Here is a 26,349-nt window from a genome sequence, read left to right on the forward strand (position 1 = left end):
TTCGGCTTCTGAACCAGAAAGTAGAATAATAACCAGAAAGCAGGACTGGCACAATTACCCTTGCTTGCAGCAAGGACTGTATGGCTCGCTAGACTTGCGAGGCCTTTTTCGGGTCCGAAGTAGGGCCTGTGTTGAAAAACTGGTGGGAAGGCAGTCTGAGAAATGAGAAGGCGTACCTTTGAGAAACCACTTCTCTTACCCAAGCGTCTGTGGTGGTTTGACTCCAGCATTGGGCGAACTGAAGTAGTCGGCCTCCTACTTTGGGTTCCCCCAGATGGGAGGCCCGTCCCGTCAGGCTGAGGGTTTATTCTCTGGTTTTGAAGCAGGGCGTCTTGTGCTCCAGGCCTGCTTCTTGGGCTTGGTGGTCTTTATGGAAGTCGACTGCCTAGGAAAGGACTGGTCTCTGGGTTTTCCTTAGGGATGAAAGGACCAAAAGGAAGTGGTTTGAGGCCTGGAAGAAGTAGTTGCTGAAGGCAAAAATAACTTTTCTGATGCTGCCAACGTGGTTACAATCTTGTCAAGGTCTGGGACGAACAAGATCTCCCCATTGTAGGGTAATCCTTCCAGGCCTTTCTTAGAAACTGAGTCTGCCTTCCAAAAGCGCAGTCACAGGGTACGGCGAGCAGACACTGCTGCGGCCGAGACTCGAGGTTAGGAGACTGACATCCAGTGTTGCCTCCCCAATATAGGTTGCCACATCTCGAATATGATCCACCAATGACAACTGATGCCCAGAAGCCTCTGTGGGAAAAGTGCCCTCCAGTGAGTCGGCACAGCTTTCTATAGCTACCCATGCAATAGCTTAGCCATGGTCGGACGGGCAACAGCCCCAGAAATATAGAGTAAATTGATTTCAGGCAAGCTTCCATTTTCCTATCCATAGGATCCTTTAAAGGAAGTAATCGCAGGCATAGGTAACGTAGCACTTTTAATTCAACTTGTAACATGTGAATCCACCGCAGGGGGTGAATCCCATTTTGTACAATGAGCCATAGGAAATGGGTAACATGTGTTCTACCAGCTGTTCCGATAGAGATAATTCTGCGGAAGTCATCTTTATTCACTTAAACAGAGGGTACTTGGATTGAGGGGCTGGCTCGTCATCCTCTATTACTAAGAAGGATCTGACAGCTCGCACCAAAGCAGGAATACTAATTTTTGACAGTCTCCACCTCCTGCAGAGGGGAGTCAGGGTTAGACACATCAGTAGCCTCTCGCTCGTCAGATGACACCTCAGAAAGCTGTGTGGACTATACAGCACCGTACGCTTAACTGGCTTGTGTAGGAGTTTCTCACACCCTCAACATGGTCTGAAGAGCAGTAGATGAAGCCACCAGGCTCTGCACTGAAGTAGTGAGAACGTCTACCCATGGTGGAGGCACAGGAGGAATCTGCATTGCTGGAATCTGTTGTGGTAATCCCTGAGGGGGAATAACTGTCTGCTGTGGTAACCCCATAGGCGGAAAAACAGCCGGAACTGCTAAGCGGTCCGCAATAGAGGCCAGGACCTGAGAAAAAGAAGCCCAAGGGCGTTCCTGTACAGGTGCTGGGGGGTTTCATGTACCTGGTGGATTAAAACACGACCCATAATCCCATCCTGTACCAAATCCCCCTCACCAAAACCTGCAGCACATAATCTGCATGATAGCAGAATGGGTGCAGAAGTATGCTCGTTATGCTTGCCCCTGCCGGACATAGCTGCAGAGCAATATAACACACAATATGGCACTGGGTATAATGTAACCACTGAGTATGTAGAATACTAGTAGGAATGCAATATACTGCTCTTATCTGATGATTGGGTAAGCTGCAGGAGCACACAGCTAAAATATGGCATAGTTCAACGCACAACTGTATGTGACCAACCTCACAAATATTAAGATCTATAAATGTGAGGTACAGGTAACACCCTGACTACACCTGTATGTTAGGGCAGAATCAGAGAAAAGGTATAGATATATGGTGACAGTAAAAAACAGACAGGCAGCGCTAGCATAAGTCACATACAATGCAGAAATATAACTGCAAATTGGCACTACAATCGACCACACAGACAGTCTGATAGCATATGTAGCGCTACATATGCTGACTACAGGGAGAGGTATGTACGGGGACTGGACCTCGAAATACCTTAGAAAGCTGCGACTGTGCAACTGGAAGAAAATGGCTGCCGGAGACCTCAGAGGGGACGTGGTCGGGGAAGGAGAGCATCTCAGGGAAGCAAGACCTCAGAAGAATGGCGCCCTGAGCTGAGGGGAGGGGCCACTTTAACGGGGAAGCTGACCTCCCCATGCTGATTGTTTACCCACCAGGACGCTGGCTCCCGCACCATATGTACCCTGGTAGCCTAGTGGATCACGGTGGCTGGAGGGGTGACTGAACGGCAGCGCAGCCGTCCTATGGACAGTCTGCTGCTGCACGCTCTGAAGCAGAATAATAAAAGAAAACAAAACATAAAATTAAGTTTATAGGGCTGCCTGAGCAGCCCCCCGTGTAATGGTGACCCGACTCCGGCCGGGCACCAACGAAACCGAGATGCCTCTGGTACGGGGGAATGGACCGATGCATCCTGGGAGCTGAAAGCTTTAACTGCGTGGTGCCCGGGTTCCTTACCCACCACCTACACCCCAAGGTCTCCCTGTGGAGCCCTATGGACCCTGAAGAAGAAATACAAATAACTGTATGGAACAGTACATTGGAATCACAGGGTTAAGTACTATTAACAATTTGTAGTCTTAGGACATATGTCGCTGTACCTGGAGGATAAAGAGTTGTTTGTGTTTGAACACATCATCCATGTGCGGCTGTTGAGTTATATGCATGTTGAAATGGGCAATGCGCTTTTTAAGTTCATCATACAGTGCAGCCACCTAGGGAGAATACAAAAAAATAAATCAAATATCTTCTCTTCAAGAACATGATCCAAAATAAATAGAAACATCCTAGTAAAACTGGGGCCTTGAAGATAAGTTCTTTTTAAAATGTGTGTCGCTGCAGACTAATGTACACCTTATCATTTATATATCACCAGGTTATCACATTAAACAAAAAATGTTCATTCCCTCATCAGAGGAACATCTGAGTTCTCAGTGACTTCTCTAATGAGCATTTGATCTTACAGGAACTCTGACATAACTTACAAGGCTTCATCCCAGAGGAAGGCTAGTCAGTCAAAGGACAAAGGATCATCATCTTTACTTATACGCATATGCTGAACTTTAAACACTTAACGGACAATTTTTTTATTTTTTTTTTCTAAAAACCACTCAGAAATTGTAGTTTGTATTATAAGTGAATTAGGTGAGGAACATCTTTTTCAACTTCTCCAAAATGATTTCATTAAAATTATTTATTTTTTTAAATATTTGTAAAAATAAAAAACAGCTTTTTTTAAACAATTGGACCACCATCGGAACATTGCAACTTTCATTTTGACACCGGTTTCAGGAACCAGGTACACTAAGAGGGTGAGGTTAATTTATTTTCTTCTCAGCAGCTGCTAGTCTCTGAAACCGCTGGGTGGGGGGTCCTGCTTTGCAGTGATCGGCAGCACAGCAAACAGTGGGGGGAGGGTGCAGACAAGCGGAGGGACCGGACGTTGTCTCTGAGAGCAGCAGCTGCGGTAAGATTCTCTTCCTGCAGCCCCCACTGTTCAGCTGACTGGTCGAAGTATTGCGACCAGATCAGATAAGTAACGACCTCGTGTGGTAGGAAAATTGCAACCATGCCAGGCAAGTTAATAAAAAAAAAAAATACAAAGCTAAACTCCATCTTCATAAAAACCAGTTCTGATCAGTTTGCAAATTAGCTACTTGTATATTTATAAACAGGGGACGGCGATCTACATCCTGTGCCAAATAGATGTTTAAATAGTGAGGAAACCAGGATAATGCTCATTACCCAAAATAAGAGTTAAGCTGGGTACACACTGGAGCAGTGTCGGGCCGATTTGGAGTCACGTAACGACAAATCGCCTATATCACTCCGTATGTACAGTTGATTGTGCGCTGCCATGGTCGTTGGGTTTGACATGCTGCATCTTGTGCCAAAAACAAAAAAAATAATTGCTTTTTATCATTTTTCCAATGTTATACAAATATGAAAATAACAGCCATTTAATACAATTTAGGAACCTCAAATACTTTTATTAGGGCCACTAATACACTTCTAAATTGATTTCCCATGTCAGTTAGCCTTTTTATGGGCTACAGACAGATTTCCCCAAATCTTGCAGTACTTTTCGCTGGTTACTCCACTAACAATTTCCGTACGAATGCATTTTCAAGTCTTTTGTAAAAGGATGCATAGTGCGAAAAACTGGAGCGCACATAGATAAAAGATGCAAAAAGATGAAGATTTGTCATATTCAACATGAAAACCAGCACGCAGGAAGAGCTGCTGAAGCCCACAACAGCTAATTAGATCCAGTAATTCTTCTATCGTGGTTCAGAATGTAAGGAAAACTTAAGCGTTATGGTAGACTTACCTAGATAACTCCTTTTCTTCGAGGTCCACAGGGATACTATGAGGATATTATGGTTGGAGAGACCCAGGCACTAAACAGTTTAAAGCTTCAGCTCCCATGATGCCTCGGGTCCTACTCCATATATACCCCACCCCTAGCCATAGACCTTAAGTTTAGTTAACAAGCATCAGGGCAGGAGAAGGAAGAGCATTCGTACACCAGAAACACTCTCAGATACAAAAGAGGGAATCTGACCAAAAGAAAAAAAAAATAGCCATGCAGTCAGGTGTGTTAGAGTGGGTGCCCTGTGGACCCTATGGATCTACAGGAATACCATGGGAATGTCCCAAAGCAGTTCCCCTAGGGTGGGGGACGATCCTGAGCACAAAGGAGAACTAGTCACCCAAAGGAAGCATCCCGAGAAACAAAAGCATCAAAGGCATAGAACCTAAAAAGTGTGGACAGAAGACCACATGGCTGCCTTGCACAATGGTTCAGCAGAGGCACCACGACTTTATGCCCACGATGGCCCTACAGACAGTAGAATGTGCCGTCACCGCGCTTGGGACAGGGAGATCAGACTGTGTTTACACCTGAGAGATAGGCACAAAAATAGACAAATCTCAGGTGCACAACTCCAAATTATTATTAATATGTAAATGCAATAGAATTTTGCAATCAATAGAGGTTTTTAGCATAATCTTGGACCCAAAAATGAACCAAAGTTGCACTACAGTATATAAAACTTGTAGGACTTGCCTAGAATTGTGCCTAATACCAGTGTGCATATTCATTACCATTATTTTTATATACTGTAGTGCATCTTTGGTTCATTTTTTGGGCGTGGGTCCCCCTGGATTGCCTTGGTTGATCTGTTTCAGGGCACCGCATTATAACACATTTTTCTTTTATAACACATTTTAACCCTTCACTGTTTGTTTATTATACATGTACCTAATTTTTTTTATTTTCATTCTTTATATGCAGCTGTTGCTGCTCTTAACTATCTCATTTACACTGCACTTTTCTTACTATGGCGGTGCCCTGGGGCGGCTTAGCTGGGCCAGTTTGGGGGTGTCCTACGCTCTGGATTTGAATCCTAGTATGTTAGGGACTTACCCTAAAGAGGTTACCTGGATATGGTGGGTAGGCCCATAACCTTGACCAAGATTATGCTAAAAACCTCTACTGATTGCAAAATTCTATTGCATTTATATATTAATAATAATTTGGAGTTGTGCACCTGAGATTTGTCTGTTTTTGTGCCTGCAATTAGTCTCATCAGGTAGCAACTCCCATTATATATATTACAGGGTGTGCAGTCCAGGAATCTTTCCCATATACAGCTGAGAGATAGTCATGAGTAGCCATCTCACCAGAGTCTGCTAATTAGCTGGCCATCCTCATTTGTGAAAACCAAATACAAAAAGATCATCTGATTTGCTACATAGATACGGAGAGCACAAACTAAATCCAGCAAGTATTCACCTACAGAAAACAAGAGATATGGTAAAAACTTACCTTTGTTATCTCTGTTTCTACGAAGTCCATAGGGTCCACAGTGTTGACCTTGGGGTATAGCTGGATCTGGATCCACGGGCACCACGCAGTTAAAGCTTTGCTGCTCCCAGGATGCACTTGGGTCCGTCCTCCTCTATACCCCGCCCCCGACCACAGGCACCTCAGTTGGTAAGCAGCCCAGGCCGGAGGAGGAGACTAAACAGAGAGAAGGAAGACTGGAACACACAAGAAACCATACTCACAGAAATGAAAGACGGAAAACCGGTGACCAGACACACAGCCCATTGGAAGCCAGGTGCGTCAGGGCGGGCGCCCTGTGGACCCTATGGACGTCGTAGAAACAGAGATAACAAAGGTAAGTTCTTACCATATCTCTTGTTTTCTACTTCAGGGTCCATAGGGGGTCCACAGGGTTGACCTTGGGGATGTCCCAAAGCAGTTCAACTAAGGGCGGAGACGCTCCTGTGCTGAAAGGAGTACCCGGCGCCCAAAGGATGCATCCTGAGAGGCGAAGGTGTCAAACGCATAGAACCTCAAAAAAGTCTGAATTGAAGACCAAGTAGCCGCCTTACACAGCTGAACAGCGGAGGCGCCACGTCTAGCAGCCCAAGAGGGACCCACAGAACGAGCGGAATGAGCCTTAACAGAGGCTGGCACAGGTAAACCCTCCTGTGCATAAGCCTCACAAATAACCGAACGAAGCCAACGGGCTAACGTTTGCTTGTTGGCAGGCAAACCCCTCTTGTGAAAACCGAAGAGGACAAACAAAGAGTCCGACTTCCTAAACGAAGCAGTCCGGTCCACATAGATTCTAAGTGCCCGGACCACATCCAAGGAAGCCTCACCAGCAGAAAGATCAGGTGACTGAATAGCTGGCACAACAAGTTCCTGATTAATGTGGAACTTTGAGACCACTTTGGGCAAAAACTCAGGACGCTGTCCTGGTGAAAAATCAGAAAAGGAGGGCGACAGGAAAGCGCCCCCAATTCTGAAACCCTCCAAGCAGAAGCAATTGCCAGGAGAAAAATGGTCTTAAACGTCAGCCACTTGAGCTCCACCGACTCAAGCGGCTCAAAAGGAGGACCCTGCAAGACCCTCACTACCACCGTCAAGTCCCACGGAGCCACCGGAGGCACGAAGGGAGGCTGGATCCTGAGAACACCTTGGAAAAAGGTGTGAACATCTGGCAGTGTAGCAATCCGTCGCAGAAACCACACGGACAAAGCAGACACATGAACCTTCAGAGAGGCCAGGCGTAAGCCGAGGTCCAAACCCGATTGAAGAAACTCCAAGATTCTGGAAACCCGGAACACCTGCGGATCATAGTTTCTGGATTCACACCACTGAAAATAAGTGCGCCACACCCTGTGGTAAATCCGCGCGGAAGCAGGCTTGCGTTCCCTAAGCATGGTACCAATGACCGTACTGGAGAAACCCCTAGACCTCAAAACGGCTGTCTCAAGAGCCACGCCGCCAAAGAAAGCAGACCCAGATCCGGGTAAAGGCAGGGCCCTTGAGACAACAGGTCCAGACGCTGAGGAAGAAGGTACGGAGCGTCGATGGAGAGGCACCTCAGATCGGAGTACCAAGGACGTCTGGGCCACGCCGGAGCCACCAGCACGAGCGTGCCGCCGTCCTGCTTGAATTTCCGCAGAACCCGAAGAAGCAGGGATATCGGAGGAAACAGATACGCCAGGTGAAACGTCCATTTCACCGACAGAGCGTCTACCAGACAGGCCCCTGCGTCTCTTGTCCTTGACCCGTAAACGGGCAACTTGTGATTGTGACGGGAGGCCATCAAGTCCAGCTCCGGCAGCCCCCACCTGTCCACGAGTAGCTGAAACACCTCTGGGTGAAGCGACCATTCCCCGGGATGCACGTCGTGACGGCTGAGGAAGTCCGCCTCCCAATTGAGGACTCCGGGAATGAAGACTGCCGAGATCGCTGGAACGTGACACTCCGCCCAAGCAAGAATGCGAGACACCTCCGACATTGCTGCCCGACTGCGAGTTCCCCCTTGGTGGTTGATGTACGCCACCGTGGTGGCGTTGTCTGACTGCACCTGAACCGCCCTTCCGTGAAGAGCGGGGCCGGACGACTGCAGGGCCCTGTACACAGCCCGCAGTTCCAGGATGTTGATGGGGAGAAGTGCTTCTTCCGCGGACCAACGACCCTGATGCGATAATGAGCCGGTCACTGCCCCCCAACCCCGGAGACTGGCATCCGTCGTGAGCAGGACCCAGTCCGGGATCCAAAAGGGGCGCCCCTCGACCAGATGCGCTGTCTGAAGCCACCAAGTCAAAGACTGCCGAACTTCCGGGGACAACACCAGCATCTGAGAGCGAATCCGGTGAGGTAACCCGTTCCATTCCGATAGAATCAGCCCCTGCAGGGGCCGGGAATGGAACTGGGCAAATTCCACCATGTCGAATGTCGACACCATGGACCCCAGAACTCTCATAGCCGAATGGACCGACAGGCGGCAACTGCTCAGGCAACTGTGTATCCGCAGCTGCAGGGAGGAGACCTTCTCCGGAGTCAGGAAAATCCGTTGCTGACGAGAATCCAGCAGGGCTCCCAAATGAACCATCCGCTGTGATGGAATCAGGGAGGACTTCTTCCAATTTATCAACCACCCGTGTGCTTGAAGACAAGCAATGGTCAGGTGGAGATGTCGAAGAAGCACCTCCGGGGAGCTCGCCAGCAGCAGAAGATCGTCCAGGTACGGCAACAGACGTAGACCCTGACCCCGAAGGTGGGCAGCCATAACTGCCATCACCTTGGTGAACACCCTCGGAGCCGTGGAAAGGCCGAAAGGCAACGCCCGAAATTGGTAGTGATGGTTCAGGATAGCAAACCTCAGATACCGCTGATGTGCCGGTGCTATGGGCACATGGAGATAGGCGTCCTGGATATCGAGGGAGACCATATAATCCCCGGATTCCATCGCCAGAATGATGGAACGTAACGTTTCCATCCTGAACTTGGGAACTCTGAGGTATCTGTACAGAGACTTCAAATTCAGGATAGGGCGATGAGAACCATTGGGTTTCTGTACCAGAAACAGAGTAGAATAGTACCCCGTCCCGCGCTGAGACTGCGGAACGGGAACAATGACCCCTGCTTGTAGCAAGGATTCTATAGCTACCTGAATCTGACCAGCTTTGGTCTTGTCCAGAGAAGGACTCTTACAGAAAAACTGGTGGGGCGGCCTGAACCGAAAAGACAGGGCGTACCCCTGAGAGACTACTTCTCGAACCCAGGCATCCGTGGTGGTATTGTGCCAACACTGGGCGAATTGGAGAAGTCGGCCTCCCACTCTGGGGTCCCCCAGAGAGAGGCCCGTCCCATCAGGCAGCAGGCTTATCCTCCTGCTTGGAAGAAGGGTGCCGAGCACTCCATGCTTGCTTCTTGGGCGCGGCCTTGGTCGCCGAATGTCTCGGGAAGGACTGGCCCTTGGCCTTACCCTGAACCCGAAAGGACCGAAAGGCAGAGCTCCTCACTTTAGCCGGCGCAGAGGCCGAAGGGAGGAAAGCCGACTTAGACTTAGCCAAAGTATCCACTATTTTGTCCAAATCCGGACCAAATAGTAAATCACCATTAAAAGGCAAGGCCTCCAGACCCTTTTTTTGAATCTGCATCAGCCCTCCAGGACCTCAGCCACAGGGAGCGCTGAGCAGACACCGCTGCAGCCGACACCCTAGAAGTGAGCAGGCTGGCATCCAAAGACGCTTCCCCAATATAGGAAGCTGCATCCCGCATCTGTCCCACTAACGCTCTCTGGATATCCGGAGCCTCATCAGGAAAGGTATCCTCCAAGGCATTGGCCCATGCCTCAATGGCTTTAGCCACCCAGGAGATAGCCATGGACGGGCGAGCCACCGCCCCGGAAAGAGAATAAATGGACTTTAAACAAGTCTCCACCTTCCTGTCCGTGGGATCCTTCAAAGAGGAGATAGACGGCAATGGCAGCGTCGCGCTTTTGATCAAGCGGGTAACGTGGGAATCCACCGCCGGCGGAGTCTCCCATTTCCTGCAATGAGCTTCAGGAAAAGGATAGTTCGCCGCCAACCTCTTCTGTGGATGGAACCTCTTACTAGGTAATTGCCAGGCCGCCGCCATATGATCCGATAATTGATCAGACAGGGGGAACACAGTTGAAGTTACCTTGGCCTTTTTAAAATTAGGAAACTTCGACCGAGGAGCCGGCGCATCATCCTCAACATGTAGGATAGCCCGCACCGCCCTAACTAAGGCTGGAACATTAATGGAGGACTTAGCTTCCACCTACTGCCCCATGGCATCAGAGTCAGAGTCCTCATGGATTTCTCCATCATCTGAGGACACTTCCGAGTCCGACAACTGCGCAGCTAGTGGACTCACAACCGGACGTTTAGACGCCCTTGGTGGCACATCACCTTGCAACATGGACTGAAACGCCGAGGATGAAGCCGCCAGACTCTGTACGGAGCTGGAGAGAACATCCACCCAAGGCGGAGGAGCCGTCGGAGCAAAACTCTGCAAAGGCACTACAGACTGACGCGTCACTGGGGAAGACTGCACATACACAGGCAGTCCCGAGTAAGGACCCACAGTCTGGGCCCCGGGGAGAGACCGCAACATTTGTGGAACACCCGGGGAATGGGGGATGGTGGGCTGCGGCAACGCCCAAGAAGGGACCGCTGATGGGACCGATAACCGTCCGCAATAGACGCCAGCACCTGTGAAAAAATCGCCCAAGGAGGGTCCTGTGATACAGGGGGGTTGGAGGGGCCCGGTACCAGCTGGCACCGCCCGCACAGACCATCCTGAGATAAGTCCTCCCCATCAACTCCAGCAGCACAGCATCTGCAGGAAAATAGCACAGGAGCCACAGAGCACTCAGTCTCCTCATCAGACATGATACCGTAAATACACAAGAAATACGTATCACCATGGGAATTACGGTTTTAACACCCGCGCACTCACCGGTATGCGACACAACAGCCCAGATATGGTACTGTGTAACACACAACAGTATGTGACTGACCCCACAAATATGTGATTTATATAAGTGAGGGTCTCAGAAAAACGCCCTTCCCCCACACACCTGCCGGGCCGTAGGAGAAGGAAAGGGATAGTTATAAGCTGACAGCAAGGAGAATAAGTCACAGACAGGCAGCACTAGCAATAGTCACATACAATGCAGAAAAGTTAGTACTTACTGCACCTTCCGCTACAATCAACCGCCCAGATTCAGTGTCTGGGAGGGCTATAGCGCTGTGTACACTGTCCTTTAGCAGGGGAGAGGTACACAGGGGGACCGGTCCACTTGATACCGCCTGGGAGTCTGCGATGCCCGCCAGTAAAGATGGCCGCCGGAGACCACAGAGGAGGAGTGGCCGTAAGATAAGAGCAGCTCAGCGATGCCAGACTGCTTGTTGAAAGGCACGCTGAGCTCAGGAGCCGCTAGACAGGGAAGGCTGCCTCCCCTGGCTAGCAATTAACCCCCGGGTTGCCGGTCCCGCTACCAGCCTGTTACCCTGGTGGTCTAGCGGACACGCGGGGTATTCCTCAATAGAGGGGGAGCCAGCTAGCGCCTCCGGTCTGTCCCCAGAGACCGGAGGCTTCTGACTGCATAAAAAGTATCCGCGGGTCGCCGCACGCGGCGACCCGCGGCTTACCTGATCCCCGTCGCGTCCGGCAGCAGTCAAGGGAGTCACCAGAGCCCGGCTAGTACAGGCTCTGGGGTCCCACCGCGATCCCCAGAGCTGTACTGGTGTCGCGGCGCCAGCGGGGAGAAGGAGCGGCAGTGTGGACGTCCTAAAGGACAGTCTGATGCTGCCGCTCTAAAAGTGTAAAAAAGTAGAAAAAAATAAAAAAAATTCACTTTTAAAATAAAGCTTAGGGGCTGCTACTGCAGCCCCACTGCGACAGGGTGACCCGACTTCGGCCGGGCACCAACTAAAACTGAGGTGCCTGTGGTCGGGGGCGGGGTATAGAGGAGGACGGACCCAAGTGCATCCTGGGAGCAGCAAAGCTTTAACTGCGTGGTACCCGTGGATCCAGATCCAGCTATACCCCAAGGTCAACCCTGTGGACCCCCTATGGACCCTGAAGTAGAAAGATCTGAAGCCTGAAAAGCGAGTACTACAATTTCTTCATTTACATGAAAACAGGACACTACTTTAGGACGGTAACCCTCCTTTTCTACAAAGAACAGCTTTATCCTGGTGAAAAATAAAAAATGGAGAGCGACAAGAAAGCGCTCCCAAATCAGAGACTCTGCGAGCAGAAGAGATAGCGAGAAGAAAGTGTCTTCGCTGTCAACCACTTCAAATCTACAGAGTCTACAGGTTTAAATGGAGGAGCTTGTAGCCCAAGAACCAAAAGACAATCCCACGGTGCTACCGGTGGAACAATAGGAGGCTGAACTTGCAGAACTCCTTGGAAAAAAAATTCTAACACCTGGCAATGATGCAATCTTCCTCTGGAACCAAACTGACAGTGCAGACACCTGCACTCTCAAAGTGGCCAGCCGGAGACCGCTGTCTAATCCCACTGGAAAAAAAGCCAGTACCTGGAAATCCTGAACAGCTTAGGATCATACTTCCTATGGGAACACCATTGATCAAAAGAATGCCAAACTCTGTAATAGATGCGGGCAGAGGCAGGCTTCCGTGCCCTAAGCATCATCTGAATTACAGAACTAGAAAATCTTTTGCTCTTAGGATGGAAGATTCAAGAGCCACGCTGTCAAAGCCAGACGAGGCAAATCCGGATGCCGGCGGGGACCCTGCATTAGCAGATCCTACCATAGAGGAAAAGGATACGGACCGTCTACGGACAGATTCTGTATGTCGGTGAACCAGTGACGTCCGGGTCAAGCCAGAGCAACCAGTATTACTGTTCCGCCTTCCTGCTTGAATTTCCCGAGAACTCTTGGAAGGAGAAAAATCACAGGAAAGAGATATGCCAGCTTGAAGCTCCAACTTACTGCCAGTGCGTCCACGAAGGCTGCTGATGGGTCTCTGGACCTGGACCTATACCTGGGGACCTTATGGTTGTGACGTGACGTCAGGAGATCTCTCTCTGGTTGACTCCATTTGTTTACCAGGAGCTGTAAACACTACAGAATGGAGAGACCACTCTCCGGCATGTATGTCCTGGCGACTTAGGAAGTCTGCTTCCCAATTGAGTACTCCCGGTATGAACCTTTGTCACTTCTTTCATGGCTGCGTAACGTCTTGCGCCTCCCTGATGATTGAGGTAGGCAACTTTAGTCACATTGTCGGACTGAATCTGTACTGGCTTGCCTTGAAGCAGGTCCTGTGCCATAAGTGCCCTGTACACTGCTCACAGTTCCAGAATGTTTATTGGCAGATTACTTTCCTAAAAGATGTGATGACCCATCACTGCCCCCATCCGCGAAGACTGGCAACTATTGTGAGAAGCACCCAATTTGGAATCCAATATGGGCGCCCTTTGTTCAGATGATCCTTTCTCAGCCACCACAAGATAGAATGACGAACCTCTGGAGTGAGAATGATCCTCTGAGACCTTAATTAGATGATACTGTCTGTTCCACTTGGAGAAAATCAACTTTTGCAGAGACCTGGAATGTAACTGAGCATACCCAACCAAGTCGAAGGTGGATACCGTTGATCCCAGGACCTACATTGCTAACAGAACGGATACCCTAAACTTGCGTAGCAACTTGCATATTTGTAATGACAGCACCACAATCTTGTCCTCTGGCAGAAACACAGTTTGTGCCTTAGAATCCAGCAACGAAGTACCATCTGTTGAGTTGAAGAAAGTGAACATTTCTTCCACTTGATTATCCAGCAGTGCTTTTGTAGGCAGGCCATATGGCGAGTTGAAGATGGCTTTGTAAAACAACCGGAGTCTGTGCCAATATCAGAAGATCGTCCATATATGGCAGAATTCTGACACCCTGACGCCTGAGATAGGCTGTCATGACTGCCGTTATTTTGGTAAATACCCTGGAAGCCATAGAACGACTAAAGGGTAGAGCCTGAAATTTGTAATGCTGCTGAAGGACAGCAAACCGTAAAAGTTGTTGGTGGGATGGTATAATAGGAACATGCAGATATGCATCCTGAATGTCCAGGTAAACTATGTAATCTCCTGGCTCCATTGCCAAAATAATTAACCGGAGAGTTTCCATACAAGGGTTTTTAGATTTAGTATAGGGTGATAAGCACCAATCAGTTTCTGAACTAGAAATAGATTGGAATAATAACCCCTTCCCTGTTGCGACACAAGAACCAGGACTATTACTCCCGCCTGCAGCTGGGAGTGAATGGCTTCCTGAAAGGCCAAGCCCTTGACCGCATCTGATGGAGGATCTGTGCAAAATAACTTCTGGGGAGGAAAGTGAGGGCATACCCCTGAGAGACCACTTCTGACTCAGGCATCTGTTTGATTACAATAATCCGCAAACTGAAGTAGTCGGCCTCCCACCCTGGGATCCCCCAGGAGGCCCGCCCCATCAAGTCGAGGGTTTGTGGTCCAGTTTAAAAGCTGGACGTCTTGCCGGCACAGACCTTAGCTTGTCGCCATGTTGTCTTGCAAAAACTAGAGGAACACCGTTCCCTTGCTCGTCCGAGGATGGAAGGACCGAAGGAAAACCTGCTTAGGCTTTATAGTGGCTGTGGATGGCAGACCTGCTGATTTTGAAGCCGCCACAGTAGCTATAATTTTATCCAACTCTGCTCCAAAAAGAGTCCATAGAAAGGCAAGACTTCCAGCGCCCTCTTCGATCCTGTATCAGCTTTTCAGGATCTTAACCAAAAGGGCCCTGAGTGCCACTATTGAAGCTACTGATGCTTAAGAAGCTAAAATTCCAGCTCCTCCCACCTGCCAGATAGGAAACCGCTTCCCGTATGTGGGAGATATACATTCTCTGGTTCTCTGGTAGCATCTGGTAGAGTCTTCAAATGTCCCCATCCATCCTTCAACAGTTTAGGCTACCAGGCTGGATGAGTAACAGCTCCAGATGATGGCTCTTTATAACAGACAACACACAAACCATCCTTTACATCTTGAGAGGACACACCATAAATGATTTACATGAAACCAGCACAGGGGGCTCCCCGTCCAGTTTCCCTTTATCTTGAGACATGTTCATAAAAGGTAATAAATGCAATACTATGTGACAGCCTTCACAAAATCTCAAATGCAAAGTACTCAAAAGAAAAACCTCCAGCCCAAAGGATGGAGAAAAAAAAAAGTTATGGTAAGAACTTGCCATTGTTGGAGTCTAGCTGGAGTAGCCATGAGTAGGAAGCAGTTTGCCAGCTCTCCTGCATATATCCTGTTTTTCCTGGTTGTTTCTCACCCATACTGGACATTCCAGTGTGTTACCTTTACCAGACTACCTGATGCTTTGAGGAGGGAGTTTGCACGCAGTGCCTCTCAGTTTATATCCTGGAGTCTGCAGCAGCCAGGTACTCTCACACTGGGGCTTGTTTTCCAGTCTCCAGCTCCCAGGGGCTGTCTCCTGTTATTATCCTTATCTGAGGACTAACCTGGTGCCCAACTGCGTCCTGCAGGATCCGGTGTGTGACTCCTGCAGGCTTTTATCTGTATCGGTTGGGGAGTATTGGATGCGGAAGTCAGCCATCTTGTCTTCTTGGGCAGTGGCTGCAAGTATCCCTGCGCGCCAACATCTCTGCTGCTGCGGCTGACCTGCTCTGTTGTTCACGGTCGTCTGAATATTTCTCCTGGGACTTCTCCTTTATACCTGCTGCATGCTACCTCCCAGCTGACGGTCTCCTCGTGGCTGTATGCTGGTAAGCTCTGGTGGTGTGCTAGCTGCCATCATCTTGCCACTGATTTCCCTCCTGGCTGCTACTCAGGTTTTCCTGCCTTGTTGAGACTATTATACCGGTGGCTACATACCTCAAAGATGGCTAGCTCTATGCAGCAAATTATCCAGGCTGTTAATGTCTTTACTTTAGGGCTGCTTACCAAGCTTGAAGATGTGATGATTGTGTCTATGAGTTCTGCAGCTGCTGTCAGCATGTCTCCTGCAACAGTGCAATATTTGGCTGAATTCTTTCCAAGGTCTGAGTTTACCTCCGATACCGATGCCCTCTCAGATTATGGATGTCTCAATTTTGCTGAGGTTCTTACAAAGATCCTTTCTTCACTTCCACCAGACAAGTTGAAGTTCTAGGACTTATCCTTAAAGTACTCCATGACCCTTTTTGTTTACTCTCAGATGGAAGAAAGCTTACAGAATGTATTGCTTCCATACACTATAGTGTGTCCTTGGGGAGATGGAGACGGGACTATTTCTATAATCTTACAAGAGGCTGAGGCTCGGCCAGATTAAGTTTTGAAACCTTATATTTTGTTCAAAAATGAGATATGGCAAGAATTTACCTTTGTTATCTCTTTCTTCGAAGTCCATAGGGTCCACAGGGAGACATTGGGGATATAGGTTGGGAACCAAATCCAGGCATCACGCAGTTAAAGCTTTCAGCTCCCAGGATGCACCAGGTTCACTCTCCCTATATCCCTGCCCCCAAGCCAGAGACACCTCAGTTTGTAAGTAGCGAAAGGCAAGAGGAGTAAAGAGAGCAAGAGAAGACTAGAACACTCAAGAACCACACTCACAGAGAAGGAGACAGGAAAACGGTGACCAGCAACACAGCCCATTTGAAGCCAGGTGCGTCAGAGCGGGTGCCCTGTGGACCCTATGGACTTCGAAGAACGATAACAAAGGTAAGTTCTTACCAAATCTCATTTTCTTCTTCAGGGTCCTTAAGCTCCACAGGGAAACCTTGGGGATGTCCCAAAGCAGTCCTTGTAAGGGTGGGGACGCTCCTGCACTGAGAGGAGAATCCGGCGCCCAATGGAAGCATCCTGAGAGGCAAAGAAATCCAATTCACAGAACCTTAGAAAAAGGTCTGGACAGAAGACCACGTGGCCACCTTACAAGGCTGAACAGCCGTGGTGCCACAGCGAGTCACCCTCAGTCCGAGTAGAATAAGAATCAACAAAAGCCGAAACAGAAAGGCCTTCCTGTGTGTAGGCCCAAGAGATAGTCATACGAAGCCATCTAGCCAATGATTGTTTAGTGGCCGGCCAAACTTTCTTGTGAAATCTATATAGCACAAATGAGTCCGATTTCCGGAAGGAACTGGTACGGTCCACGTAAATCCTGAGAGCCCGGACCACAGTCAGTCAATGAGGCCCCACCAGCCAAGAGGACTGGAGACTTAAATGTCGGTACAATAAGTTCCTGAATAAAATGGAACTTAAAAACCACTTTAGGAAGAAACACAGGGCGAGTGCAACTCACAGCCCTGTCTTGGTGAAATATCCAGCAGAGGGAGCCACATGAGAACGCTCCCAATTCCGATACTCTCCTGGCAGATGCAAACACCATAAGAAAGAGAAAAGACAGATCACAGGTGCACAACTCCAAATTGCCGATTATATATAAATACATTATGCAATAAAATGTTCCAATAAATAGAGGTTTTTAGCATAATCATGGCCAAGTTTATGGGCCTACCCACCATATCCAGGTAACCTCTGTAGGGTAGGTCCCTAACATACTAGGGTTCAAATCCAGAGCGCAGGACACTCCCAAACCAGCTCAGCCGAGCCACCCCAGGGCATCGCTCTAATGAGAAAAGTGAAATAAAGTAAGAGATAAGAGTCTAAGCTATAAACCACGTAAGGGCTATCAAATCTAGTGGTTCAAATGGAGGTCCCTGGAGGGCACGAAGAACTACTGCTAAATCCCAAGAAGCCCCTAGGGGGGACAAAGGGAGGTAGAATCCAGAGAACACTCTGAAAGAAGGTCTGGAAACCCGGCAGTGGAGCAATTCTACATACGAACCATACTGACAGTGCAGAATGAGGTTGAGGTTAGGCCGATGAAACCCATTCGGTTTCTGAACCAGAAAGTAGAATAATAACCAGTCCCTCGTTGAGATAGTGGAACTGGTACAATTACCCCTGCTTGCAGCAAGGACCGTATGGCTTTCTGGATCTGCAAATCCTTGTTCTTGTTTGAAAGAGGACCAGTGCAGAAAAACTGGTGGGGAGGTCTTCGAAGAAATGAGAGGGCGTGCCCTAACAATCCACTTCTCTTACCCAAGCGTCCTTGGTAGTTTGACACCAGCACTGGGCGAACTGAAGAAGTCAGGCTCCCACTATGGAGTCCCCCAGGGGGAGGCCCACCCTGTCAGGCTGAGGGTTTATCCTCTGGTTTATAGGCAGGACATCTTGTGCTCCAAGCCGGTTTCTTAGGCTTGGCGGCCTTCTTGGCAATGGACTGTTTAGGAAAGGACTGCCCTTTGAATTTTCCTTGGGGACGAAAGGACCTAAAGGAGGAGGTTCGAGACTTTGAAGGAGCAGATACTGAAGGCAGAAACGCATATTTTGATTTTGCCAATGTGTCAACAATCTTGTCCAGGTCTGGACCAAACAAAATCTCCCCATTATAGGGTCAGGCCTCCAGGCCTTTTAGAATCGGCATCCGCGCTCCAAAGCGCAGCCACAGGGAACGGCGAGCAGACACGGGCGCGGCAGAGACCCTGGAGGTCAGTAGACTAGCATCCAGAGCGGCCTCACAGATATATGCAGCCGCATCCCGGATGTGGCGAACCAGTGACACCTGATTCTCTGGAGCTTTCGAGGGGAAGGAGTCCTCAAGTGCATCGGCCCATCACTCTATAGCCTTAGATACCCAGGCGATAGCCATGGATGGGCAGGCAACAGCTCCTGAAAGAGTATATTGATTTCAGGCAAGTTTCCACTTTCCGATCTGTAGGATCTTTCAAGGAGGAAATGCAAGGCATAGATAACGTTGCACTTGTAATCAATCGTGTAACGTGGGAATCCACTGCAAGTGGTGATTCCCAAGTTTTACAATGAGCCTCAGGAAATGGGTAACATGAGGCCAAACGTTTTTGAGGTTGATACCTCTTATGAGGCGATTGCCAGGCAGCAGACATGTGATCCACCAGCTGATCTGACAGAGGGAATACTGTCGAAGTCACCTTTATCTGTTTAAACAGAGGGTGTCTGGTTCGTCATCGTCTATAACAGGGGTGGCCAACCAGTCAGATTCAAAGAGCCCAAAATATCTGTAGGTATGTCAAAGAGCCGAGATCATGCACGTGTCAAAGGCGGACATGCAAGAAGCGGTGTGGCCTTGTGCCAGCTAGGCCACGCCCCTGGTACGATTTTTGTAGGACTATGTAAAAGTGCATGCACACAATCACCATGGAGGTAACTATTAAAAGGGAAAGAAAAAGCCAGAATATTAAAAAAAAAACTGAAAAAAAAAAACAAAGTACACTGAAACAAGCCAGTTACACATAAAATACACTGGAAAAAGCCACATCCGCAAATACACTGAAAAAGCCTCATCCACATAAAATACACTGAAAAAGCCACTAACACAAAAAAACAGTGAAAAGAAAAAAAAAAAAAAAAAAAAAAAAAAAAGGTTCACATAATACAATTCAGCCTCTCCATGTGTAACTCCAGCGGCCCCTCATGTGTCACAACAGCTGCCTATCCATGTATCACTCCAGCAGTCAGTGTCAGTCAGGGGAGCCGGCCGGAGAGCCTCCTCAGGACAATGCAAGAGCTGCATGTGGCTCAATAGCCACAGGTTGGCCACCGCTGCTCTATAACCAATACGGAGCTGACCGCACGTACCTGGTGGATTATAACACCTCACACAACCCATCCTGAACCAAATCCTCCTCACTGAAACCTGCAGTACATCATCTGCACTGCAGAATGGGTGCAGAAATGTTCATTACCCTAGTCGGACATCACTGCAGAGCAAGATAACACACAATATGGCACTGTGTACAATGCAACCACGAGTATGTACTAATACTAGCAGGGAAGCAATATACTGGTCCTGTCTTAAGCTTGGGCAAGATGCAGGGACCTATATATGCCACAGACACACACATACATACATATATACAGACCACCCTAACACACCTGTATTAGGGCATGGAATAGAGAAAGGGTATAGCCATATGCTGACAGAAAAAAAAGAGACAGCAGGCTCAGCACTAGCACAAGTCACATACAATGCAAGAATTAATGCAAATTGGCACTACACTCAACTGCACAGACTCAGTGTCTGGTAGGAAATAGTGCTACATACGCTGACTCTGGGGAGAGGTATGTAGGGGGACCGGACCACGCGCTGTCCTGGGAGAGCTGCGACTGCACCATAAAGAAAATGGCCGCCGGAGACCTCAGAGTGGACGTGGCTGGAGAAGAACAGCTCAGAAGCCAGACCTCAGATGAAAGGCGCCCTGAGCTGAGGAGCTGCTTAAACAGGGAAGCTGTCTCCCCTGGCTGATTATTAACCCCTGGGACACTGGTTTCCCGCACCAAAAGGTGGTCTAGTGGATCATGACAGCTGGAGAATGTGGCCACACTCAGCCACCTCCGGTCTGTCCCGAGACCGGAGGCATAGACTGTCTTAATACGCTGGTCACCGTGAGCGGTGACCCGCCTTACCTGTCCCCTAAAGAAAGGTTGCAGTCTGTGTCCTCTCTGGGGGACCTGGCTAGCGCTGACCCCCGGAATGCCTGCCGAGATCCCCAGATCGGTACTGGTGTCGCGGCCCCAGAGGGGTGACGGAGCAGCAGCGCAGACGTCCCTCGGATAGTCATCTGCTGCGTGCTCTAGTTGAAAAGAGAAAATAAATTAAATCATTAAAATAATAGCTTAAGGGCTGCCTAAGCAGCCCCCCTGCGTAATGGTGGCCCGAGTCCGGCCGGGCACCAACGAAACTGAGGTGCCTCTGGCACGGGGTTTAGAGAGAGTGGACCCAGTGCATCCTGGGAGTTGAAAGCTTTAACTGCGTGGTGCCCGGGTTCAGTTTCATCACCTACAACCCCCCAAGGTCTCCCTGTGGAGCCTATGGACCCTGAAGAAGAAAATAGTGAGTTATAATTGACAGAAAGACTACAGCGTCAATAGCAGCTAGCTAACAGTCACATACAATGCATATGTAATATAATTACAATGGACTCTTAATCAACTACACAAAAACCAGGAATGGTAGGATATAGAGCCCAGTATACCTTCACCACGGGAGAGGTATACACGGAGACTGACCCAAACCCTCCTGAGACCAATTCGCACTAATAGAGGACAGTGAGCGTCTCATATACACATGAAGGGTAAGCGGAGCAACCCAGATGCGCGAAACCCTTCGTAGGGTCTGCATCTCGGTTGGAACTGCCGGGGAAGCACCTACCTCCTTTAAGCTACGTCTGCTGACGATCTCCGGCGTCAGACGATAAGGCCCCGGTGGTGTAGTGAGGACGCGGCCAATCCCGGACCCTGACTGCAGCGGCTTCTGGTGCGTCTCTGACACCAGAAGCAAGGACTGCCGCGCACGATTCCCCCTAAGCGAGGAATCTCCTTACCTGACATCTCCGTGCATCAAGTTGCAGTTTGGATCGCAGCATAGCTGCTAGCAAGCTCAGCCGCGACCTGCCAAAAGCACCAGCCAAGTTACTGGTGTTACGGGCCAGTAGAGGTAGATGGAGTTGCAGTACATGAGTCTCAATTCAGACGCTTAGTACTACCAACCCAAAAAACATAAAAATAAACCATAAAATTTAAGCTTAGGACTGCCTGAGCAGTCCCGTTACAAAGGTGTGTCTTGATCCTGCCGCACCAAACTACTGAAGGCCAAGGGCTAGGGGCGGGGTATATATGGAGGAGTACCCTAGGCATCCTGGGAGCTGAAGCTTTAACTGTTTGGTGCCTGGATCTCTCCAAACATTATATCCCCATGGTATCCTTGTGGATTCCCATGGACCCTGAAGAAACGTTTTTTTATTGTGTACGTACCAGTAATCACAAGTGTCACAGCCTGAACTGTAAAGTTGGTTACAGCGTTACAGAATAATCTCTCATCCTATAAGTCATTACAGTTTCACACTTACCTCTCGTATTCTTTTTATCTGCAAGTAATTTGATTTGCCCCATTCCATTTCCTCCTAAAGAAGAGGCACCAATAATATCAGGTTTGTTTACTGCGTATCACTAGGATATCATTATAATAAACATTTACTTATATGGCGCAAGCATATTCCATTAACGCTTAAGGAACATTCCTTCATGTCTCCAACAATGATAACTTGGCAGCTGAGAATATTGTTAACAGTCTTCAGGAAATAAAACAGAACAAAAATATGCTACATCAATTTCTCATGAAAATTCACCTAAAATACTAATTCAAGATTGGGACAGGTGTTCAGCATCCACAACCCCACACCTTGGTATGCACAGAGAAGGTTCTCTCCACTTGTTGAGTCTCTACGCCTACAGCTAGGTACACACGTCGACGACGTAAGCAATAATCTGACTACACTGCGTACAGACTGTTAGATAATCTGACCGACCAGCCGAGAATCGGAAGAAAGCGGCAGAATTTCATGGGATGCGAAAGCCCATCTAGCTACATTCGTATCCCATGCATCATTACAAGTTAAGTTTTAGACATTAGTAAAGAATCATTTAAAAACAGGATTTTCGTATTAAATACTTTTTTCGGAATCCATGGGAGACATTGGGGTATAGTAGGCGGCACGAGGAGCCTGGGCAATAGCCGCTTTAACTCAGACTCCTCCCCCTCTATACCCCAATTTGCTGGTAAAACCTCAGTTTACTAAGACGACTAAAAAGGAGGAAAATCCAATATGGTCAACAAATACAACAAAGGCAGTAAATACTGTAAAACCAAACATAATGATTACAATCACGCGAGTGTAAGATAGAAGAACAAAACAGTCCAGCGTCTCCCAAGGAAGCAGAAAAGGATTTAACAGTAAGTACAGACAATGTTTTCTCTTTCGTCCAATGGGTAACACTTGAAGACAATGGGGACGTCACAAAGTCCTTAAGGGAGGAAACGTTCTTTTGCTGTGCACAGTAATCATACCAAGCTAGCATTCTTGAAAGCAAAGGTGTCAAAACAGTAAAATAAAGCAAACGTGTACAGAAGACCAAGTAGCAGCTCTGCAAAGCTGATAAGCAGAAGCACCACGCCTCGCCACTCAACAGAACCCCGCAGACTACATGGATAGGGCCCCTAAATGCGCTGGGACAGGTCTTCCTGCTGAATTATAAGCCTGGCGAATGACTGAAGTGATCCAGCGTGCAATAGACTGTTTAGTGGCCGGCCTATTATAAGTCATATACAGTGCCTTGCAAAAGTATTCACCCCCCCCCCTTGTCTTTTTACTTTTTTTGTTACATTACAACCTGTTATTTTTTAAATCAGAATTTTATGTGATGGATCTGCACAATATAGTCTAATTGGGTGAAGTGAAATTAGAAAAAAAATATATATAAAAAAATAATCTTTATAAATAAAATTCTGAAAATTGGCACGTACACATGTAATCACCCCCTTTGCTATGAAGCCCCTCAAAAGTTCTGGTGCAATCAATTACCTTCAGAAGTAATATACTTAGTGAAATGAAGTCCATCTGCGTGAAATCTAAGTGTCACATGATCTGTCAGTATAAACACACCTTTTCTGAAAGGCCCCAGAGGCTGCAACACCACTAAGCAAGAGGAATCACACCATGAAGACAAAGGAGCTCTCCAAACAAGTCAGGGACAAAGTTGTTGAGAAGTACAATTCTGGGTTGGGTTATAAAAAAAAAAAATCCAAATCTTTGATGATCCCCCAGAGCATCATCAAATCCATCATCATCAAATGGAAAGAACATGGTACCACAACAAACCTGCCAAGAAAGGGCCACCCACCAAAACTCACAGACCGGGTAAGGAGGGCATTAATCAGAGAGGCAGCACAGAGACCAAAGGTAACCCTGAAGGAGCTGCAGAGTTCCACAGCAGAGACTGGTGTATCTGTGCATGTGACCACAATAAGCCGTACACTCCATAGAGCTGGACTTTATGGAAGAGTGGCCAGAAAAAAGCCATTACTTAGTGATAAAAATAAGACGACACGATTAGAGTTTGCCAAAAGGCATGTGGGCGACTCCCAAATGTATGGAGGAAGGTGCTCTGGTCAGATGAGACTAAAATTGCACTTTTCAACCACCAAGGAAAAAGCTATGGCTGGCGCAAACCCAACACACCCCATCACCCCAAGAACACCATCCCCACAGTGAAACATGATGGTGGCAGCATCATGCTGTGGGGATATTTTTCAGGAGCAGGGACTGGGAAACTGATTTGAATCGAGGGAACAATGGATGGTGCTAAATACAGGGATATTCTTGAGCAAAACCTGTTTCAGTCTGCCTGTGATTTGAGACTGGGACGGAGGTTCACCTTCCAACAGGACAATGACAAGAAGCATGCTGCTAAAGTGTGCTCGAGTGGTTTAAGGGGAAATATTAAAATGTGTTGGAATGGCCTAGTCCAAGCCCAGATCTCAATCCAATTGAGAATCTGTGGTCAGACTTGAAGATTGCTGTTCACAAGCGGAAACCATCCAACATGAAGGAGCTGGAGCAGTTTTGCCTTGAGGAATGGGCAAAAATCCCAGGGGCAAGATGTGACAAGCTCATAGAGACTTATCCAAAGCGACTTGCAGCTGTAATTGCCACAAAAGGTGGCTCGACAAAGTACTGACTTTAGGGGGGGGGGGGGGGTGAATAGTTATGCACGCTGAAGTTTTCTGTTATGTTGTCCTAAATGTTGTTTGATTCACAATATTAAAACAAAAACATAACTTCACAGTTGTAGGCATGTTCTGTGAATGAAATGATGCACACCTTCAAACAATCCATTTTAATTCCAGGTTGCGAGGCAACAAAACATGAAAAATGCAAAGGGGGGGAAGAATACTTTTGCAAGGCACTGTTGATACAGTGAAAAAAAATCTGTTCAGACAACAGCAGTATACTAAAAAGGTAATGATAGATTGTTAGGAAATGTATTCATCTCTAAGATGTATACTCAGCCAAATATGTACAAGGTATATAGAGGGAGAGGAGCCACAAGCCGCTTTAGCCTATAATGAGAGGCACTTCAATGCAACACCATCTGCGCACTCCTAAAATAGCTGCCTCTCTAGGGGTAGGAATCTTTGGTGGGCATCCTAAACTGGAAAATTGTACTAGGAGCAACCGCCAATCTGGGAGCTCACACCACTAAAGGAGAGCTAAGATGAGGGAATAGCTGTAATAAGTAGCATCCCTGAGGCTCACACTCAGCGTAATGAACACGAGCACCACGACTTCTCACCACTGGGTATTAAAAAGTGGCGGCTAAGACAAAGACTATCGATTCCTTAATCAGCGATGACAATTCTGATTCCTGTTCTCTATGGAATGGGAAACCATTTACTTGAACACCAGGTCCTCCAGTGTGCAAATTGAAGTCCCCAGACCTGGGGGACATAGGAATTCCAGCATCCGTTTGTGATGACAGTGCGCCCCCCTCCCAGATGGCAGTCTCCACACCTCCCCCTCCCAGAAGACTCCCTTGTTGGAAAAAGGCCGGTGCCCTGAAAATTCTATAAACTACCTGCCTCAAATACCAATTTGCAAAAAATAAAAAATAAAAACTAGGCAGCTGCAAAACCACATGGCTCCTCTGGGCATTTACTAAAAACGGGGGTCTTATCGGAAATCAGGATAAAGAAGGCAAGGAGCCCTAGCTAAAGCGGTTATTTTTAAAAAGCCCATGTCCCTTATGCCACCTATCATACCCCAGAGTCCCTCATTAAAAGAGAAACTAAGTATTTTGTGTATACTTATCACAGCATTTGTGTAGCATACATGTATGCACAATTAGGGGGAACCCAAGTTAAATAAACGTTAACTGACCAATCACGATAATAAACATTAAAGAGGTGTCTAGTAAACTCTTCAAGTCCTTTGTTAACACACCTTAGGAAATCTAAGATCACCTCGCTCCTTGCACTCCTGCCAAAACTACAAAGAAAGAAACATAATTAGGATTTTACAGTACAAGCACAATATCCAATTAAATATATAACGTTAAGTGTACCCTGAAGGCATCAACAAGTGCGATGCAGTCACTTCTACTGTAACCAGCATAACTAAGCTTGCTCCTACAAAACAAAAGTAGAAATTACATTAGCAAAACATGCCAACATGATCAAAGATCAGTTACATTAAAATACAGGTAAAAGCATTTATGTACAAAGAATAATTACAAGAAAAAAAAGAAGAAAAAAAAAAAAAACACAAAGAAACCAACCACTACAAAAACAGAGGTAAAAAAAAGTGTACCTGTATCCATCAAGGTGCTGTCTGAAGGGCATTGCAAAAAAGTTCCTGAGTGACAGTGCTGCAGCTGTGCAAGAATAAAAAGTAGATTTAATGGTAGATAAAAGG

General features: G+C 47.8%; 1 protein-coding gene across 2 annotated transcripts in view; it reads right to left on the minus strand.

The window, feature by feature from the left end:
- TDRD9 (tudor domain containing 9) overlaps nucleotides 1-26,349 on the minus strand; it is a 331,496-nt gene that overhangs the window by 128,905 nt on the left and 176,242 nt on the right. For both annotated transcript variants that reach the window (XM_088455276.1, XM_088455275.1), the window contains exons 17-21: nucleotides 26,245-26,308; nucleotides 26,000-26,063; nucleotides 25,879-25,923; nucleotides 21,949-22,002; nucleotides 2,757-2,870 (exon numbers count right to left, since the gene is read on the minus strand). In XM_088455276.1, the coding sequence (XP_088311402.1) occupies nucleotides 2,757-2,870; nucleotides 21,949-22,002; nucleotides 25,879-25,923; nucleotides 26,000-26,063; nucleotides 26,245-26,308 (341 nt within the window). The remainder of the gene's footprint in view (nucleotides 1-2,756; nucleotides 2,871-21,948; nucleotides 22,003-25,878; nucleotides 25,924-25,999; nucleotides 26,064-26,244; nucleotides 26,309-26,349) is intronic.

This window comes from Taudactylus pleione, unplaced genomic scaffold (genome assembly GCF_031769625.1).
Source record: "Taudactylus pleione unplaced genomic scaffold, aTauple2 ptg000652l, whole genome shotgun sequence".
NCBI classification, from domain to species: Eukaryota; Metazoa; Chordata; class Amphibia; order Anura; family Myobatrachidae; genus Taudactylus; species Taudactylus pleione.